This window comes from Macrotis lagotis, unplaced genomic scaffold (genome assembly GCF_037893015.1).
Source record: "Macrotis lagotis isolate mMagLag1 unplaced genomic scaffold, bilby.v1.9.chrom.fasta BILBYCTG106, whole genome shotgun sequence".
Taxonomy (NCBI): domain Eukaryota; kingdom Metazoa; phylum Chordata; class Mammalia; order Peramelemorphia; family Peramelidae; genus Macrotis; species Macrotis lagotis.
The window spans coordinates 308,196-329,772 of NW_027422013.1; the positions used below are offsets into that span (position 1 = coordinate 308,196).

The following is a 21,577-nucleotide window of genomic DNA, read 5'->3' on the forward strand; positions in this document are numbered from 1 at the left end:
TTGGTGTCTTTGATGGTTGACCAAACTCTGATGACTCCATAGCACCTACTTCAGCCGCCTTCATGGCCACTGGGAACAAATTCTTCTCATCAGTCCATCTGTCCAGGGAAAGTCTTCACATGCCTAGGTAGATATCTCCCCCAACAAGAGCTTTGAGTCCTGTCAGTTACCCTCAATCTGCTTTTCCCCATTTGCCAAGAAGATTAGGTGCACAGGGTGTGGCCTCTTTACATGTTACACCTTCTTGGAGCCACAAGGGAGAGTTGGATATAAGAGGATTCCTAAGATGGATGAGAAATTATGAAAAGGGCTTGGTAAGAACACACACCAGATCTATGGTGCATCTCAACTGCTTGGTGCTGATAGATCCACATTAATTAATAATAGGGACATGATCCTAGAGAGAAGGATTTAACACTTCCATGATGTTCATAACAGGCCATCATCAATCAATGCAGAAGCCATTGACTACTTCCCTTAAAACTGAAGTCAATCAATCAGTTCCTAGCTGAAGTTCCAATTGAAGAAAAATGTCACTAGGCTTTCAAGTGGCAAAACACTTGGTGATGATTCTACTGCAGTTGAGATCTACAAAGTTGGGGTGTCCACTGCTCCTCCAAAGGCTGACATGAAGAGGCTATTTCATAAGAATTCAAGAATGTCTCCATCATCAATTTCTATAAAGGTAAAGTGATTAGGTTGTCCCAAGAAAATCCCAGGGATATTTCTTTTTGAGTCATTGTTGGTAAGATTCTTCCCTGAATCCTTCTGGTTTTTTTGGGGGGGGCATGGTAATGGGCTTAAGTGACTTGTCCAAGGTTTGAATTCAAGTACTCCTGACTCCAGGTGCTCTATCCTCTGTGCCTCCTAGCTGCCCCGCCCCCCATATGTCCTCATTTTAATAATACTGAGTATGGGAAGGATATCTCAAGCATGTTGTGGTTGTTGTATTGTTGTGGTTCTGTTCTGTTTGATTTTTCAGGACCAACGCATAGCAGGACTTTCTCTACTCCACTGTCTCTCCAAGTTTATGTTCACTGTTTCCATTCCATCATCTACCAATCTTGTCTTCAGCAGTTCCCTTCTCTTTTTTGCCTTCAGTCATCTTCACCATCATCATCTTTTTTGACCAGAATATTTACGCTTCAGCTTCAATGTATTCACCTTCCAGTGAATAGTACATTGAACTTCTGCAAGAACTGACTGACTTGATTACGCAGCTGTCCAAGGGACTTTCAGAAGTCTTCTCCAGAAGACAATTTGAACACAGTGATTCTGTAAGCCTCAGCTTAGAGTCCAACTCTCATAATCTTAAATTGCTTCTGGATTACTATGATTGATTAGATGAACCTTTGTTGGCAAGATGGTATCTCTGTTTTTGAATATTCTATACAGATTTGTCATAGATTTCTTCCAGTGATCTTTGAGCTGAAGAATATAAAATCGGACATTACTTCCATTTCTTCTCCCTCTATTGTTCAGGAAACGATGGGCCCAGGAGGACAAAATGGGATGTCCAAGTTGCTTTTCATCCTTCATTCTCAAAAAGGACCAAGGGCAGCAGCAGTATAAAGTCTCAATGTGCAAGTGAATTGGACTGAGGTAAAGCAGGACTGTGCAAAGTCATCAGCATCATTCTCTCCTCTAGAGCCAGATCTTTGTCTGTTTAAGCTAAGGTCTCTCTCAGGTCTCAATTTGTGGAGACATTCAGTGAATAAAGGCTAGGCCTAATTTGGGGGTAATTAGTCATGTATTAATTATGGCTGGCAAAGAGTTATTAGAGTGAGATCAATGACTTTCGTTCCTAAAGATGTTAATAGCTAGTGTTTTAATGGTGTTTGAGTATGGTCTTTTGCAAGGCCAGTGGGGTTAAGTGGCTTCCCCAAGGCCACACAGCTAGGTCATCATTAAGTGTCTGAGGCCACATTTGAACTCAGGTCCTCCTGACTCCAGGGCCGGGGCGCTAGCCACTTCGCCCCCTGGCCGCCCCATGGGTTTGAGTATTTTAAAAAAGTCTCACGCTTGTTCTAACTGCTGGTCTTCAAGTTCCGTTCAGCATCTCGGTCGGGGTCCTCAGCAGCGCCTGGGGCAGGATCCGAACTCAGGCCTCTGGGACTCCAAGTTGGGTGCTCCTGCTTTTATGGAACCGAGTCTGAAGGCGGGTCCGGGGAGGCGACACGTGACGCCGGGCCGGGGAGGGGGGGGTCCCCGGAGGGGGCGGGGGGCGGGGCGGCCGAACCCCCAGAGAACGCGCCCCTGCCAGCTGCTGACCAATGGCAGGCCGGGGCGGCGCGGGGGCGGGGCCGGAAGCAGGAGGGCGGGGCAGCCTTCGGGTTCCGCCTTCCGGCCGGGCCACACGGGACCGAGGTCACGTGGCCTTGCTGCTCCCGCCGCCCGCGCCATTCAGGAAGCGGCTTCTGCGCCGCCGCCCTGGGGCCCCCTTCTTCCTCCTCCCGCCCCCCCCCTCCGCCGGGTCCCCCCCAGGGCGCCCCCCCTTCCCCCCCCCGGTCCTCTCCCCGCCGGGGCCCAGACGCCCCCAGAGCCCCCGCCTCCCCCAGCCGCCTCCGGGGGGCCCCCATCTGCTCCCCCGAGTCAGGTCTCCCCCCGGGGGCCCGGCTGAGCCGCCCCCCAGGGCCCCTCCCCCTCCCCTCTGCCTTCCAGAACCTTCTCCCTCCGGCTCCCCGCCGCCTCCCGCCCCGGAAGGGAGACCCGAGAGAACCCCTCCTCCGGGACCCTCCTCCCCCGAGGGAATGGCCCCGCGGAGCCGCAGACCCCCAGCCCAGGTGAGTGCCCTCCGGCCCGGGTGAGTGCCCTCCGGCCCGGGTGAGTGCCCTCCGGCCCGGGTGAGTGCCCTCCGGCCCGGGTGAGTGCCCTCCGGCCCGGGTGAGTGCCCTCTGGACCCTGGAGTGCCCTCCTGCCTGGGTGAGTGCCCTCCGGCCCGGTTGAGTGCCCTCCGGCCCGGGTGAGTGCCCTCTGGCCCAGGGCAGGTACCACTGTGCCATCTCTGTGGCGCAGTGCCTAGAGCACCTCCCCTGGAGTCAGGAGGAGCTGAGTTCAAATCAGATCTCAGACACTTGATGGTCTAACTGCTTGACTTTGGGCGAGCCACTTCATGCCCATTGCCCTGCAAAAACAAAAACAAAAATTCCCTACCAAAAGGGCACCGTGAGGAGGTGAAGGAGAACAGAACTTTTTCCGCATTAGGAGGGCAAGACTAGATCTTCCTTTCCAATTGTCAAGGCTGCATTTCTTTTCTGGATTAAGGAGTCCTGGACTAGTCTGCCTTTCAGGCTAAAGAGGACACATTCCCTCCCTTCCTAAGAAAAATGATCTTTGATGAGGAATAGTTGTAAAAACTTGTAGGCACCCAGCAAACTTAATATCCATTTGTTGAACCAGTGGATTAGGATTTTCAAGCAATTTCCTAGGCTGTATTTATTAAAACCTAGAATGAGAAGTGAAGCTCTGTCTTCTGTACCCAGCTGCCCTTATTTTGGGCCATAATCCCTGAGGAAATGACTTTAAGGAGGGAGAAGTTATTGCCTCAGGAACGTCAAGAACATTGGAAAAGAGGGGAAATACTTCTGCATAGGCAATTAGGAAACCTGGTTTCAAATTCTGCTTCTGCTATTTACTAGAGGTGTGGTCTTGGGGGGATCACTTCTGGCCTCTCTGGCCCTGCTTTTCTCAATTCAACTCAAATGTTTAGCTCTTACTGTGTATAAAGCAGTGGGAAGTGTTCTCTGCCCTTATCTTTCACTAAATAAAGGAGAATATGACCTATTCATAGTTAAGTAAAATAAAAGCTCCAGGGTTATGGGATCAAAAAGGAAATGTCCTCAGCCATTTCTAACTGCTTGCCCCTGGGCAGGTCACTTACCACCATTTGCCTCAATTTTCTCATAATAAAATGAGCTGCAGAAGGAAATGGTCAACCATTCCAGTAACTTTGCCAAGAAAACCTCAAATGGGGTTGAAAACTATTGACCAATAAGAACTACTCTTGGAAAATAAATGGTAGGAAATTAACCATTTATAGAGCATTTGCAAGTTGGCAAAGCACTTTATAAACATCCTCTCAGACTCACCACAAGCCTGAGGTTAGTTACTGTAAGTGTCGGCCCCATTTCACAGATAAAGAAACTAAGAAGTTAGTTGACTTGCCTAAGGTCACACAGGTAATGAGTATCCTAGACAGGGTTGGTATCCAGGTCTTCTTCTGTCCAAGACAAGGATTCTGTTCATTATCGAAAAACAAAAGATTTCATCTAGGAGATGTCAACTGAGCCAAGCCTAAAAGGAAAATTAGGGTTCTGCAGGCACAGATGGGGAAATATTTCCTAATCCTTTTTAAGCTCTGCAAACTTACAGAAATGTGCAAGATGGGTTGTAAGGTCCCCTCTTGCCCCAATACTTGATGAAGTGCAGCTAGGGGATTCAGTGGAGGGAGAACACTGACATTGGAGTCAGGAGTTCAAATCCAATGTCATGGACTTGGTACTCACTAGCTATGTAACCTTGGGTAAGTCACTTAACCCTGATTGACTTCCCATCTAAGGCCATCTCCAGTGGACCTGATTCATATCTGGTTACTGAATCCAGATGGCTCTGGAGGAGAAAATGAGACTGCAGACAGCACAGCCTCCCCTTACTCACATCCAGTTCGTGTGTTTCCCTCATGTCATGATATTTTTTGAGAATGAATGGCAAGCAGTATTAAAATGGATAGGTTTAGATTTGAAAATCTGATATTAGGCAGGTCTCTTCCCCATAGCATGCCCATCATGGGCATCACCTAAATTGACTTTGCCTAGTCTAACCAGACATCAGTAACATCTCTGGAGCTGAGAAATATCATTGTATTGGAAGACCCACCCATTAGGACTTCTCAGTCTTTCTGCTGAAAAATAATCTTTTCCACAATGACAGTTCTTCAAAGAATTTTCCCTGCCCATGATCTTAACCTGCCTAAGAGGAAGCCAGGGCAGTCATTTTACAAAACAGGAAACTGAAGTCCAGAGAGGTTAAGGAATTCGGTTAGATTCACAGTTCACTACGTGGTGGAACTCAGTTCTGTTTTGAACTCTGAAAAGGTGTCCATTCCTACCTTGAGCTAATAATGCCTTTACCTTATAGTAGAGGACATACGCAGCCACAAGAACTCTGCAAAAGGAAATCCACACATGGATAGAGGCTGCTCAGACCCTGGTATTCTGTTCCTTCTCCTTCAAGCTGCTCCCATGGCTGTTGTCCATGGCCCTGGCCATGGCTGTGGACAAAGTGGTGAAGTATAAACCCCATTCTAGCAAAGAGAAGAGAGCATCAGTGAATCCTGGGTAGCAGGTTTAACCTCTCAATCTTCAGAATTATTTTATGACTTCTAACCTCTACAGGAACTTCTGGGAAATGTAGGATGGAAACTTTTAAGGGAGTGTGGCCAAAAGCCCAATTAAGTGACTACTCTTAGCCCATCCTATATCTAAGTAGAACTTAAAAGCTAATTCCATAGCTTGGTAGCCCAGAGAAGGTACCAGAATCATTGTTCCCACAATTCCCTACTCTACCACCAGGAATTTCACTTTCCAGGAATCCTGGAATCAAAGAATTCTAGAATCTTAAGTTGTATAAATGAAATAGGAAAATTAGATCCTGAAGGAGCAAAGGGAAGATATGTGTGCTTGTTCTCTTCCATTTAAACAGGGGATTGATTTTTTTTAGAAAAATTTATTTATTTTGAGCTTTACAATTTTGCCCCATTATTGTTTCCCTCCCCCTACCCCCACAGAAGGCAATTTGTTAGTGTTTACATTGGTTCCATGCTGTACATTGATCCCAGTTGAATGTGATGAGAGAGAAATCCTATCCTTAAGGAAGAAAAATAAAGTATGAGATAATAAAATTACATAATAGGATAATTTTTTTTTCTAATTTGAAGGTAATTATCTTTGGTCTTTGTTCAAAGTCCATAATTCTTTCTCTGGATACAGATGGTATTCTCCATTGCCGACAGCCCCAAATTGTCCCTGGTTGTTGCACTGATGGAATGAGCAAGTCTAACAAGGTTGATCATCATCCCATGGTGCTCAAACAGGGAATTGATTTAAGCATCCCAAAAAACAATTTAAAATTATACAAGGAAAGTTACTGAATTATTCATATTCTTTATAACAGATGTTCCATCTCATTCCTCCCATCCTCTCATTCCTCATCCCTTCCCCAAGGAAAAACATTATTTTGATTAAAAAAAAAACAAAAACTAGATAGCTTTGTAATGCTTAGGGAACAGTTGAAGCACATTGAAGATAAGAGTTATTGTGGGTATAATTATATCATAAAGAATTGTGAATAAGAGGAATTCAGAAAATCATAAGAAGACTTGTATGAAGTGATGTAAAGAAGGAATAAAAGAACCAGACAATGGCTCCAAAAATGTCAGTAAAAAAAGTTTTGAAACATAGATGAACTCAGTTCATCTACAAAGAGGCATAATATGATTAAAGTTAAAGAACACATAATTTCCCTTTTGTTAATAAGCAGCAAACCACATAAGTGAAAAGTGACACATTTTAGCAGTTGAAATCAGGATGTTCTGCTTAACTCTTTGGAGGGCAGGATGAGCATTATTGGGGATGTGTTGAGGGTATGGTATTAGGTAGTATTTAGGAAATAGCAAAATGTATTCTCTGAAGTACAGTCAAGAAGCTCCAGAGGCAGAATGTAAATACAAATATAAAATTCTGACCTATTTCTTCTTTTTTCCCTGGATGCATTTGATATCCTTTGTATCTCCAGGAGTCTGTCAGTGATCAGGCTTTCTCCACATATATTGAGGTTACTTGTATGTATCTTCCTTTCCGATAAATGCAATGTTTCAGTACAAATTTTTGCCCAAAACCTATGATTTTTGAAACTCTTTGATTTACTAATTGGCAGGCAGAGATCTTGGTTTACAAGTAGAACATTTTTCAAAACCAAATTTCATATAATCCAGTTTCAAAACTCTTTTTGAAATACTTGAAATAACTCTATTTTCCCCATTTGGAGGATTGTGTTCCACTAACAAAAGTAACTTCCATAACAATAATCAGGTATACATCAGTTTTAACCATTTTTTTTTGCAAGGCATTGGGGTCAAGTGGCTTGCCCAAGGCCAAACACCTAGGTAATTATTAAGTATCTGAGGTTGGATTTGAACTCAGGTACTCCAGACTCCAGGGTAGGTGCTCTATGTACTGCGCTACCTAGCCTTCCCACCATTTGCCCATTTTTAAAAGAGTCAGAAAGGGCAAAAAAAAAAGATAACAAAAATGAAAAGAAAATTTTAAAACTAGACCACAGGTCTCCTTTGTATGTATTTAGTTGACTTGCTTAAATATTCCTTTAGCACTTTGAAATGCTAAAAGATCTTTATTCTCACAGAATCATGTGACTCATGGCTTTGCAAAATTTTGGGGCTGAGTGCAGCCTGCCTGTGGGTCTACTAAATGCTTTCCTAAAGGAAGTGGAGCTACAGGAGACCTCTCACTAAAATGGCAAGAAGTATATATTGCCTATGGCTTCAATAAAAACTTTTAAAAGCAAGATTGGACAGCCCTGATGTGGTTGATAACAAATGCCTAGGTTAGCCCATCTAGCTTTTAGAATTAGATAGTTGTAAGCATGTATTTCTCTGTTATACTGATCATCTGACATAAGAGAGGACAACTATCCTTTGTCATTGAGATGAGAGTTATTGTGACTATAAGAATTATAAATAAGAGGAATTCAGAATGTCATAAGAAGACTTGTATGAAGTGATGTAAAGAAGGGATAAAAGAACCAGATAATGGTTCTAACAATATCAATAAAGACACCTTTGAAACACAGATGAACTTAGGTCATCTCCTAAGAGGAATGTTGACATAATATGATTAAACACAGCTTTGAAACACAGATTAACCTCAGGTTATCTACAAAAAATGCAAAGAATAGGAAATTGAGGCATTGTTCATCAGTTGGGGAATGGCTAAACAAATTGTGGTGTATATATGAGATAGAATACTGTTCTATTAGAAATCTGGAGGGATAGGATTTCAGAGAAGCTTGGGAAAACTTACCTGAATAAATGCTAAATGAGATGAGCAGAACCAAAAGAATGTTGCACACCCTAAGAGCAACATGAGGGTAATGATCAAATTTAATGGACTTGCTTACTTCAACAGTGCAATAATTAGGAACAATTTTAGGGAATCTATGATGTACAATGACATCTGAATCCAGAGAAAGACCTGTGGAGTTTAAACAAAGAACAAAGATTATTATTTCAATTTTTAAAAAAAGTTGCCTTTTGTACTACATAATTTTGCTATTTCTAATACTTTATTTCTTCCTCAAGGATTGTTTTCTTCTCTCAACACATTCAGTTTTCATAAATGAATATCATGGAAACAATGTAAAGATTATTAAATTCCTCCTGCTGTGGGTAGTGGGGAGGAAAGGGAGATAGGGGGAAAATTGTCAAATTCCAAACTTCACAAAACAATGATTGGTAGAAACTACTATTGTATATAGTTGGAAAACAAAGAAGATATTTATAGAATAGATATCATTTTCCAGGTAAGGCTAGATTGATGACTAAGTTTGCCTTGAGTCAGATCTCAAATCTGCCAGGTAAGACATTTCCAAATGTCATATTGGAGAAGTGAGTTCAGAAGTTAGGAAAGTCCAGTCTCAGTACTTGTTGAACAATTGCTTCCCCAACCTCTCTCAATTAATCCATCTCAGTCACTGGTCCAACCAAAATTTCCTTTTTCTTTAGATTACAGACTCAAAAGACCAATTTTCAGGCTCATGAGGTCTTTGCTAGCAATTTCCTATAATCAGACAGAGAATGAGTCCTATACTTTATAGTCCAAAGGATCAGAATATGCCACACAGTGACTGTAATCTTTCAGTAGCAACAATAATTTACTGTTACAAAACAACCTCACAGCTCAGTTCTTTGGTTTCACAAAAAGACTGTGGTTTAAGAATTGAAATAAATTTGGGATTAAAATAAAATTAACAATCCCAATTGCCTCTTGATTAGGCCTTATTAAAAAAAGATGTTTTTGTAGAAGAATATTTAGTTATTAACCAAGGTTAAAAATCAGCATAAATAAAAATTGCTTTTAGAATCCTTTTAAACAATTAAAACATCTTAGATTAGATGATTTTTTAAAAATTTAAACAGGTATTATGAATTTCAAACAAAAGTATTATAAGAACAGTCATATTTCCGGGAAGGATAGCATGAATTATAAACATGTCTTCCTACTCAAATCTTATTTCTTAGCAGAGTCAAAATAGCATAGAGGTTTTCTTAATTTTAAGCTTTTGCTTTTTTTTATACATTTACTTCTACCCAGATATGTTCTGGATAGAACATACATTCTCAGAAGAAAATGAGATTGTTCAGGAATTTATTTTTTTTGTGAAGGATTTTATTTTGGATTTTACAATTTTCTCTATACAAATTTCTCTACTTTATTCTAACTGCAAATATAAAAAACTCTCCTAGTATTGTACTGAGCTTTTCCTGACTGTGATTCTAAGTGTTGACTCTGATCCTCATGAGGATATAGGAACTTTGGGGAAATCCTTCCTTTGTGTTTCAATTTCCTCCTGTAAATTGATGAACATTAAACTAGATGAATTCTGAAGTGTCTTTCAACTCTAAATCTTGGTTTTATTCATGGATTAGGTGCTGGTGACTTTCAAGGATGTGGTTGTGGACTTCACTTGGGAAGAGTGGGGCCTGTTGAAGTCTCCTCAGAAACAGCTGTATAAGGAGGTCATGCTGGAGACTGCCCGGAACCTGCAATTCCTGGGTAAGGGCCATTCCTGGGTAACTGAATCTGCTATCAAAGGAAATGCTTTCATTCCCTCCCTCATGTTCAGGGTTTGCAGTATTTATCAGTTCTTAGAAAGACCAAAATGGTAGTCCTCCTGCTGCCTGGTTTTCCCATAAAGGGTCTTTGCCCTGTGTTGCAGGATACAGGGCCTTTCGTCTCCTTCCCCTGGGACTGTCTCTTGATGATTCTAGAGATCCTGAGGTCAAAGATCACAACAATGTTAGAGAATCTCTGACTTAGATCTAATCTTAGAGGTTGTATATAATCTGCCATCTCTCTGAACATTATGTTTGTCTGCGAAATCTGAAAACTGCTCAAGCAGCTTTTCCTTTGATATGGGCAGTGTTGAAAAACCCTTCCTTCACAAAGTAGTCCCTTCCTCTTTGGGTTGGGTCTGGTCTTTGGAGGTTAAAAGAAGTCTAAAGTTGTAGGTCCTTACTCCTACTCTTATTCTTAGAAGGCTGGTGGAAGTAGTGTGTCACTGGTTCTGCTTCATACTTCTCCCAAATTCTAGAACAAATGGTAGAAAAGGAAAAGAATGAGGCAAGCATTTGTATATACTTAAATGGACTAAATGCTTTCATTACAAGTATTTTCTAATTTGATCCTCAAAGTAAGAGTGTCAGATGATATTATCATCACTGTTTTACTTGGAGAAAACTAAGGCCAAAAAGGGTTTGTGTATCTTGCCTCAGATACTCAGGTAATAACTGTCTGAGACTGGATTTGTAAAACAGGGCTTCTGGAATCCAGGAGCAAAACTTTCTACCCTGTATTGTCAGTTGCTTTTTAATTTTTAGATCATGGAATCTATGAAATCAGTCAATGCTTCAATGAAAGAAGTATATAAAATTGATTTTTCTGTTTCCAAATTACTTCTTTCCCAACTCCCACCAAAGTTCCTAGATACAAAGACCATGAAAATGATCCTGGAGGTATCCTGGAAACCATCTGGTGACCCTTCCTCTATGCACTCTGTCCCCGAAGAGAACCATATTGTGGGGCAGCTAGGTGGCACATTGGATAGAGCACTGACCCTGGAGTAAGGAGGACCTGAGTTCAGATCTGGTCTCAGACACTTAATAATTACCTAGCTGTGTAGCCTAGGGCAAGCCACTTAACCCCATTGCCTTGAAAAAACTTGAAAAAAAAGAAGAGAACCATATTGAACATGCCTCTCCCTCTTTTATTTCCCACTCCCAGGTGTTCCAGTTCCCAGGGAAGATTTGATCTCTCATTTAGAGAAAGGTGAAGGACCTTGCCTACTGCAGCGAGGAGATCCCAGAACCTCTTGTCCAGGTGTGTTAAATGGAATCAAGTTCTTGAGGGCTGTCATCAGAAGAACCAGCTATATGTCACAGAGAAGGGAATGATAGACTTGGGGGTATGAAGATCTGATTGCTAATCTCGTTTAGGCATTTTGAGCAGTGGACTCCTGGGCAAGTCATTGAACTTCTGAACCGCAATTTCACCCATCTGTGAAATGAAGTGACTGCATGGCCTAGCCTTTGACTTCCAGGGATAAGACTGTGATCCTGTCAGATTCACTGCTTGGAATTCTAGGTCATGGAACTCTCAGGTATCCAGAGAGAACTCAGCTTGTCTAATGAAAGCTGTTCTCTAAACTCTTTTCAAGTCAACAAACATTTATGAAATGATGGAGAGGGCATCAAGGTCAGCTATCACACTGCTGGTAAATTCTTCAACTTGAAAAGGCTACAAGCCAAGTTCAAAATGGAGGGAGTGTTGGTGCATGGTCTTCTGTTTGTAGATGATGGGGTCCTCAATGCAGCCTCTGGAGCTGAGATGCAACAAAACATGAATTCTGTCTCTGGTTGTTTCTCAAGCATTCTAACATTATTACAGAGAGCAAAACTATGATGGACTGGCAGTGTTATTCTAAGGACAGAAATGAGGTTGACAAAAAGACTATTTTATGGAAAATTCACACAGGGCAAGTGCTCACCTTAAGGTTAGAAACATCAATAAATGGACACTGATAAATGTACACTCTCAGGATCTCTCTTTTTTAAAAAAAATTATTTTATATTAAGGTAATGGGTTTAAGTGACTTGCCCAAGGTCACACAGCTAGGCAATTATTAAGTGTCTGAGGCCAGATTTGAACTCAGGTCCTCCTGATTCCAGGGATGGTGCTACATCCACTGAGCAACCTAGCTGCCCTGTGGTGGAGCATTCTGAGCTCATATTGGTCTGATCAACCTTAATTGGACACATTGTAAATGACCTCTATCATAATGATGTCATTTTGTTCTTCTTTTATAACAAAGGACAAGAATCAAACATCCCAACCATGCTTCAGGCTAAGTGCTCTATTCTGGTGATTCAGAGAAAGATAATGCATACATATCCTATCCTGAGAGGGAAAGACAATTTGGAAAAATTGTGTAAAAAAGTTATATAAAGTATAAATCAGGAGGATCTTTTGTGAGAAAGGAATGCAGAAGGCATCTCATTTCTATGAGATGAGGAGAAGGTAGAACTACTGATAAATGTACAATTGTTTTAATGACATATGAGGTCAAATTTTATACCAAGAGCATGCATACAGGGTAGTAAGTCATATGGGAATGCTGGGAAGGAATGAAAAGATTTGGAAAGGCTGTTGTGAATGGCATAGGGAGTCAGGAAGAAATCAAAGGATTGCCTTGTCATAATGCCAGTTGAGAGGATGTTGCCTAAATTTTTTTGTGGAGAGTAGCAACCTCTAGGATACTGTGGGAGAGGATTAAGGGCTCATAGATCCTCTGTCAGATTATAGATCTTCTGTCAGATTTCATCCTTCCCTACAGTATCCCACAAAGTAGGATGGACACCTCCTGGACTTGAAGCATTGCTTCCCATGGTCAAGATCCTATAACTTTTCTGACTGTGAAGACCACTGGATACAACTGCAATAAAACATTACATTGTACCATGAAAACTTGGTAGCTGTGTGCTGCATTATCTGAGTGTCAGGAAAATATAAAAGACTTCTCTACTCAAAGGCATCCTTATATGAAATCTATGGCAGCTGCAAACAATGCAGAGAACTATTATCATATGAATCATCCAAAATATGCTAACACAACCACTGAAGGAGAGACTCAGAAATATTTATAATTATAAGCAGGAAAATATTTACTATAAGTCTGGGGATCAGATATATTCTTGCTCCTAGGACTTGGCAATGACAGCCACCTAATGCTGGGTGAGATGATAGTTCACTTCCTAGAATCAAATGGTAATAATCATTGGTAACAAGGTTAAGAAATATAGAATGTGACAAAGTAAAGGTTTAAAGCATCCAACTAAACTTGGATTTTAAGCATGTCAGGTTACTTTTTCTTACCATTCATTATCTCCTTCCAGTGCAGCAATACCTCATGCTTCCAAATTTAAACAAGTGGACATAATAACAAAAGAGTTTTACTATTTTTTCTAAAAAGGGGTAATGGGGGTGGCTAGGTGGCACAGAGGATAGAGCACTGACCCTGGAGTCAGGAGTACCTGAGTTCAAATCTGGCTTCAGACACATAATAATTACCTAGCTGTGTGGCCTTGGGCAAGCCACTTAACCCCACTGACTTGAAAAAACAAAACAAAAAAGAGGGTAATGGAGAAATATTATTGAGCTATGGACAGAGATTGACTAGTCACTGAATTTATCTCTTGTCTGAGAGGTTGGTCAGGAACGTGTCTTTCAGATTCATAGCCTGATTTGAGAAAAGAATGAGAATGTTGGTTTTGTCTGTGTTGCAGGTTTGTTTTGAGAATCTAGTTACATGTGAAACTCTTTGTAAGTGAAATCAACCTGGAAATGTGAACTAATATTGTGTTTTTCTCTGTTTTCTGACTAGTATTTTTTGTTGTTTCCTTCAGATGGAAAGACCAGGAATGAAATGAGGGCGACTACTTCAAAGCTGAGCATGTCTGTGGAAGCATCACGAGGGCAGGATGCTCACTGTGACCTACATCTCAGGGAAATCTGTGATTCTGAAATTGAGAGAGGGAAAAAGCAAAAGAGTCACTGGGACTTTGCTACAGATAGGATGAATGTTAGGCAACATTCAGGCCTAATTCAATGTAAGAAAATATTGTCAGGAAATGACTCTTCTCAAGACAAGAAATATAGTGAGTGCTTAACTGAACAGTTAGGTGTTCAGTCTTGTGACAAGTGTCCTGAAGTGCAAACGGCTTTCAGCTTGAATTTGGAAAATATTATACCTCAGAACAGCCATGTTGGAAAAATGCCTAATATCTGTAATGAAGGCGAGATGGGTTTGAACTGTTATTCAGAGCTCAGTGACCTTCAGAAAATTGAAAATGGAAAGGAACATTATAGTTGTAATGAATGTGGTAAAGCTTTTAAGCAACAGTCATCCTTCATGTACCATCAGAAATTTCATATGAGAAAGAAGCTACCTAAGTGTATGCAGTCTAAAAATGCCTTCAGGAGACAGTCATCGCTTTCATCCCACCAGGGAATTCTTACTAGAGAGAAGTTCCAAGAGTATGTTGAATGTGATAAATCGTTCAGTGAAAAGTCATCTCTCCTTATCCATCAGAGAAACCAGACTGGAGAGAAACCTTATGAATGTAACCAATGTGGAAAGACTTTTAGATTGAGCTCCAGTCTAGCTCGACATCAGAGAATCCACATTGGGGGAGAACCTTATGAATGTAATCAGTGTGGTAAGACTTTCAGAGTACGCACCACTCTAGCAAGACATCAGAGATTCCACACTGGGGAGAAACCTTATGAATGTAAGCAATGTGGAAAGGCTTTCGAATTGAGAGGCAACCTTACTAGACATGAGAAAATGCACAAAGAGAAACCTTATGTATGTAATCACTGTAATAAGAATTTCAGGGAGAGATCCAGTCTTACTGCACATCAGAGAATCCACGCTGGGGAGAAACCTTATGATTGTAATCAGTGTGGTAAGACTTTCAAAGTACGCACCACTCTATCAAGACATCAGAGAATCCACACTGGGGAGAAACCTTATGAATGTAAGCAATGTGGAAAGGCTTTCGAATTGAGAGCCAACCTTACTAGACATGAGAAAATGCACAAAGAGAAACCTTATGTATGTAATCACTGTAATAAGAATTTCAGGGAGAGATCCAGTCTTACTGCACATCAGAGAATCCACGCTGGGGAGAAACCTTATGAATGTAACCAGTGTGGAAAGACTTTTGGAGTAAGAGCCCAGCTTACTAGACATCAGAGAATTCACACAGATGAGAAACCTTTTGAATGTAATCAGTGTGATAAGACTTTTAGAGAGAAACACAACCTTGTTACACATCAGAGAATCCACACTGGGGAGAAACCTTATGAATGTAATCAGTGTGATAAGACTTTTAGAGGGAGGTACAGCCTTGTTACACATCAGAGAATCCATACCGGGGAGAAACCTTATGAATGTAATCAGTGTGGTAAGACTTTTAGAGAGAGACAAAGCCTTGTTAAACATCAGAGAATCCACACTGGGGAAAGACCTTATGAATGTAATCAGTGTGATAAGACTTTTAGAGATAGATACAGGCTTGTTGCACATCAGAGAATCCACACTGGGGAGAAACCTTATGAATGTAATCAGTGTGATAAGACTTTTACAGGGAGACACAGCCTTGTTAAACATCAGAGAATCCACACTGGGGAGAGACCTTATGAATGTAAGCAATGTGGAAAAACTTTCAGATGGAGGTATGAGTTTGGTACACATTGGAGAATCCACACTGGAGAGAAACCTTATGAATGTAATCAGTGTGGTAATGCTTTCAGAGAGAGATCCAGTCTCATTAGCCATCAGAGAATCCACACTGGGGAGAAACCTTATGAATGTAATCAGTGTGGCAATGCTTTCAGAAAGAAATCCAGTCTCATTAGACATCAGAGAATCCACACTGGTGAGAAATCTTATGAATGTGATCAATGTGGAAAGACTTTTGGTTTGAGAGCCAAGCTTACTAGACATCAGAGAATCCACACAGGAGAGAAACCTTATGGATGTAATCACTGTAATAAGACTTTCAGTGAGAGATTCAGTCTTATTGCACATCAGAGAATCCACACTGGGGAGAAACCTTATGAATGTAATCAGTGTGGAAAGGCTTTTGAATTGAGAGCCAAACTTACTAGACATCAGACAGTCCACACAGGAGAGAAACCTTTTCAATGTAATCAATGTGCAAAGACTTTTGGAATGAGAGCCGAGCTTACTAGACATCAGAGAATTCATACAGAAGAGAAACCTCATGAATGTAAGCAATGTGGAAAGACTTTCAGATGGAGGTATGAGTTTAGTACACATTGCAGAATCCACACTGGAGAGAAACCTTATGAATGTAAGCAGTGTGGAAAGACCTTCAGATGGAGGTCTGATTTGAGTAAACATTGGAGAATCCACACTGGAGAGAAACCTTATGAATGTAATCAGTGTGGTAATGCTTTCAGAGAGAGATGCAATCTCATTAACCATCAGAGAATCCACACTGGGGAGAAATCTTATGAATGTGATCAATGTGGAAAGACTTTTGGTATGAGAACCCACCTTACTGCACATCAGAGAATCCACACAGGAGAGAAACCTTATGAATGTAATCAGTGTGATAAGACTTTTAGAGAGAGATACAGCCTCATTGCACATCAGAGAATCCACACTGGGGAGAAACCTTATGAATGTAATCAGTGTGGTAATGCTTTCAGAGAGAGAAAACATCTTATGATGCACCAGAGAATCCACACTGGTGAGAAGCCTTATGAATGTAATCATTGTGGAAAGTGTTTCAGATGGAAGTCGGATTTTAATACACATCAGAGATTCCACACTGGGGAGAAACCTTATGAATGCAGTCAATGTGAAAAGACTTTTATATTGAGAGCCAAGCTTACTAGACATCAGAAAATTCACAAAGGAGAGAAACCTAATGAATGTAATCACTAATAAGAATGTAAGTGAGAGATCCAGTCTTATTAAACACCAGAGCATCCACACTGGGAGAAACCTTATCAATGTAATCAGTGTGGTAATGCTTTCAGAGAGAGATCCAGTCTCATTAGGCATCAGAGAATTCACACTGGAGAAACCTTATGAATGTAATCAATTTGGTAAGACTTTCAGACAGATCTCCATTCTAGCTAGACATCAGAGAATCCATACAGGAGAGAAACCTTATGAATGTAATCACTGTCATAAGACTTTCAGAGAGCGATCCAAACTTATTAACCATCAGAGATTTCACACAGGGAGAAATCTTATGAATGTAATCATTGTGGAAAGACTTGGAATGAGAGCCATGCTTACTAGACATCAGAGAAGTGTGATAAGACTTTCAGAGAGAGAACCAATCTTATTAAGCATCAGAGAATCCACATTGCAGAGAAGCCTTATGAATGTAATCAGTGTGATAAGACTTTTATAGAGAGATCCAGTCTTATAACACATCAGAGAATCCACTCTGGGGAGAGACCTTATGAATGTAATCACTATAATAAGACTTTCATTCAGGGATCCAGTCTTATTGCACATCAGGTAATCCACACTGCGGAGAAAGCTTATTATTGTAATCAGTGTGATAAGACTTTTAGAGAGAGAGCCAGTCTTATTACACTCAAAATCCACACTGGGGAGAAACTGGGTGTAATGACTGTGGACTTTTGAATTGAGAGCCAAGTTTACTAGACATCAGAAAATCAGACAATCAGAAAAATTATGATTGTAATCACTGTAATAAGACTTTTAGTGGGAGATCCAGTCTTGTTGCACTGCAGAGAAACCTTATGAATGTAATCAATGTGATAAGACTTTTAGACATCCTGTCTTATTACATCTCAGAGAATCCACACTGGAGAATAACCTTATAAATGTAATCAGGACATACTTTTGGCTGTAAGTCTCATCTTGTTAGTCATCAGAAGACAAAACCATAGAGAAGCCACTTGAATGTCATTTTTGTGCAAAGAGTGTCCATGGTCATGAATCTTTGATGATGTAATTCTTTCACCCACATGCTCAGTTCTGAAGCAGCCTCCATCTTCATCTGAAGGAAGCAACCAGACATATAGATGGTGTAACATGCACAAAAACACAAAATCTAAAAATCTTCCCTCAACTGAATCAAAGGAACCTGATTTATAATGTATAAGCCTAGGGAAAGAGAAGATTCCTCAAAGTTAAATGGGGAGGATCAGTCATTTGAAAATGTCATTAGTTCACATTTCTAGGTTGATTTAATTTACAGTTTCATAAACAATTGGATTCTGAACAACAAACCTGCCCCACAGGGAAAACCAGAATTCTCACTTCAGCCTCAGCTCATGAAGTTCAGAATGATAGTTACCAGACTTTTAATTGGGTCATGATGCTTTTTTCTCTATTGACCAACTCTGATCCATTATCACATTTGTTTTCTATTAATTTCATATACCAATGTAAGAAACAGTTCTCTTTTTTTTCCTCAGAGCTTTCTATATTGTATTCTATATTTTTATATTCAGAACTATTCATATCTATGCATAGATATAAAGTATAATTTCTCTGCTGATCCCTTTTATCTTTATATTTTTGTTCTTATCTAAGGCGACATCATGATTGTCAACCTTGTTTTATGTTTTTTATTCACTTAAGGAATACTATATTATGTTCAGGCCTATCACTTTTTTAGGATGGTAATGATTAGCTTGTTTTTGAAATTTTATCTTTGAATGCTTCTGCTCCCTCATTAGAAAAAGAAAAGTCACAATCCTTGTAATAACTACAATTAAAAAAATCATGAACCTAAAGTCTATTTCCTTCTGATAGAAACTGGACTACATGCTTCACTGTTGCTCCTATTGTACCTTTTTCCATTTTGTGCTTGATGTACCTTTTGGGGTTTGAAAACAAGTTGAAAATGTTTGAGCTAAAAATTATTTAATGAAATTGAGAACAGAAGAATTATTGTTAGAATTTTTCATAAGTATTTTCATAGAAAAATGTAAAAATGTAAATATCTCAACATTTTCCTCTGGAACAACAAACTTGTTCATATCAACCATAGTTGTTTTCTTTCTATTGGGACTACGTGCTGTCATGATTGACCATACAGTGTTCAAGTCCATGCAGTGATTACCTCAGACCTTGCCCACTTCTAAGTGCAACACTTGAAAGTATAAGTTCAAATGGATTGTTCCTTCAACTGATAAAAAGAATTATTAACATGATCAATTATATCAATTACAAAAGTTTTAAAAATTAATTTCTCATCACATTCAACTTAGATCAATGTATACCATGGACAGAATGTAAAGACTAATAGACTGCCTTCTGTGGTGGGGTAGAGGGAGGGAAGCAAGATTAGGAGGAAAATTGTAAAATTCAAAATAAATATATTTTTTTAAAATCATGGTCACAAAAACCTTTTGATATGTATAACACTCATTTCAATTAAAAAGACTTGAAAGTATTTGATTCATATGAAGAGCAATGTGGAATTAAGCCCAAAGAGCAATTAAAAATGGGCGCATCCTTTCATCCAATACCCCTACTGGGTCTATATTCTGAAGAGACCATAAAAGGTAAAAACATCACTTGTACAAAAGTATTCATAGCAGCCCTGTTTGTGGTGACAAAGAATTGGAAATCAAGGGGATATCCATCAATTGGGGAATGACTGAATAATTGTGGTAAATGAAAGTTATGGAACACTATTGTTCTATCAGAAACCAGGAGGGATGGGAATTCAGAGAAGCCTGGAATGATTTGCATGAACTGATGCTGAGCAAGATGAGCAGAACCAGAAGAACATTGTATACTCTAACAGCAACATGGGGGGGGGGGTGATGATCAACCTTAATGGACTTGCTCATACCAACAGGGCAACCGTTAGGCACAATTTTGGGCTCTCTGATGGAGAATACCATCTGTATCCTGAGAAAGAATTGTGGAATTTGAACAAAGACCAAGGACTATTAACTTCAAATTTTAAAAGAAATATTATGTATTATGTAATTTTGCTATCACTTATAGTTTATTTTTTCCTCAAGGATATGATTTTTCTCAACACATTCCATTTTGATCAGTGTATAGCATGTAAACAATTTAAAGTCTATCAGAATGCCTTTGGGGGGGTTGGAGGGAGGCAAGCAAGGTAGAGGGAAAAATTGTAAAATTCAAGACATTACAAAATAATAGGTAGGAACTACTATTGTATAAAATTGGAAAACAAATAGAATATATTTCCAAAAAACCAAAGACTTCAATAAAAATGTAGGAAAAATTGAGGACAAAAGAAATATCAGTGTAACAACATTTAAAGAAAGCATTAAAGTTTGCAAAGTATTTTTAAAAAGACTTCAAAGTATAGATGTAAATGGATTATTCCTTCAGTTGTTAAAAAAAACATTTAAACCCATCCACAAGCATTAATTAATCCAGAAACTCTCCCATAGACTCAAGGATAAAACAAGAATGCACAGTCGTCACTAATATATAATATTGTATCAGAAATTCTATCAATGGCAAGAGAAGAGAAATAGAAGGGGCAGGTGTTAGATTTCATAGTTTCTGGATTTGAATATATATGGGTTTTCGATGCCCTTCCAGGTAACATTTAGGTTCTTTTCTTTTTCCATCATCATCTAGAAAAATAGATCTAATAATATTCTTGTTGGGTCAAAGTTGGAGTTTTTTAACTCTGGGCATAATTCCAGATTGTTCTCCAAAATGTATGGATCAGTGCACAATAAAGAAAAAATGAATGTGTCCCATTTTTTCCATACCACTCCACACATTTGTCACTTTCCCTTTTGTGTCTTTAGTCAGTGTGGTAGATGTAAAATAATAGCTTTAGGCTGTTTTGATTTGCATTTCTCTAATCAATAATGATATAGAGCATTTTTCATACTTCTCTGTTTCTTCAGAAAACTTCATATCCTTTGACCAATTATCATTTGGAAAATGACTCATATCCTTATGGAATTAGTAAAGTTTTTAATATGTTTGAGATATGAGATTGTTATCTGAGAGACTCTTGTTTTTTTGTTTTGATTTTTCCAGGGCAATGTAGTTAAGTGACTTGCCCAAAGTCACACGGCTAGATAATTATTAAATGTCTGAGGCTGGATTTGAACTCAGGCCATCCTGACTTCCGGGCCTGTGTTCTATCTGTGTACCACCCAGCTGCCCCAACATTCTAAGAAATTCTTATAAACTGCCCCAATTTTCTGCTTTGCTTCTGATCTTAGCCATATATACTCATTTGTAATCTAAACTGAAATTATCCATTTTGGGCCTTACACTGCTTCCTAGCTCTTGTTAATTCATGAATTGTTCACCTACCCATAAGTGTGACAAGAAATATATTCCAATATTCAGCTTATGAAGTCATTTTGACCCTATCTTGGTAAATGGTATAAGATGATTTATGTCCAGTTTTTGCCAGACTTTTAATTTCCCCAATAATTTTTTACCAAATAATGAATTCTTAAACCCTCAATCATGTCTTTGAATTTGTCAAATGCAAAGCTATTATATTTACTTACTGCTGTAATTTGATGTATTTTCTACTCCATTGATAGACCTTTTTTTTTTATTAACCAGTACCAGATAGTTCTGATAATAACTGCCTTGTACTATAGGTTTAGATTTGATACTGTGAATTTTCCTTTCTCTATATTTTTTAAATCAATTCCTTGATATTATTGACTTTGTGCTT

The 21,577-nt window shown here is 39.5% G+C and overlaps 1 protein-coding gene across 3 annotated transcripts; it reads left to right on the forward strand.

Moving 5' to 3' along the window:
* Positions 1–2,516: 2,516 nt before the first annotated feature.
* Positions 2,517–20,662, forward strand: LOC141504104 (uncharacterized). 3 transcript variants are annotated; one of them, XM_074208938.1, is made up of 5 exons: positions 2,678–2,783; positions 9,722–9,848; positions 11,076–11,171; positions 13,754–16,679; positions 16,846–20,662. In XM_074208938.1, the coding sequence occupies exons 1-5, from the start codon at positions 2,751–2,753 to the stop codon at positions 17,303–17,305; spliced, it is 3,642 nt and encodes a 1,213-aa protein (XP_074065039.1). In that variant the 5' UTR covers positions 2,678–2,750; the 3' UTR covers positions 17,306–20,662. The 3 variants fall into 3 exon arrangements, with proteins under 3 accessions (XP_074065038.1, XP_074065039.1, XP_074065037.1); XM_074208937.1 differs by having other exon boundaries at positions 2,517–2,783; positions 13,754–16,912; XM_074208936.1 differs by lacking the exons at positions 2,678–2,783; positions 9,722–9,848; positions 11,076–11,171 and adding an exon at positions 11,260–11,451 and having other exon boundaries at positions 13,754–16,912.
* The last annotated feature ends 915 nt before the right edge of the window (positions 20,663–21,577 follow it).

Bases quoted from the DNA above. Each gene is read 5' to 3' on its own strand.
- LOC141504104 (XM_074208938.1), top strand. From the start codon at position 2,751: ATGGCCCCGCGGAGCCGCAGACCCCCAGCCCAG. The intron at 2,784-9,721 runs GTGAGTGCCCTC...TTCATGGATTAG, and splicing joins GCCGCAGACCCCCAGCCCAG to GTGCTGGTGACTTTCAAGGA. The intron at 16,680-16,845 runs GTCGGATTTTAA...TGTAAGTGAGAG, and splicing joins GGAAAGTGTTTCAGATGGAA to ATCCAGTCTTATTAAACACC.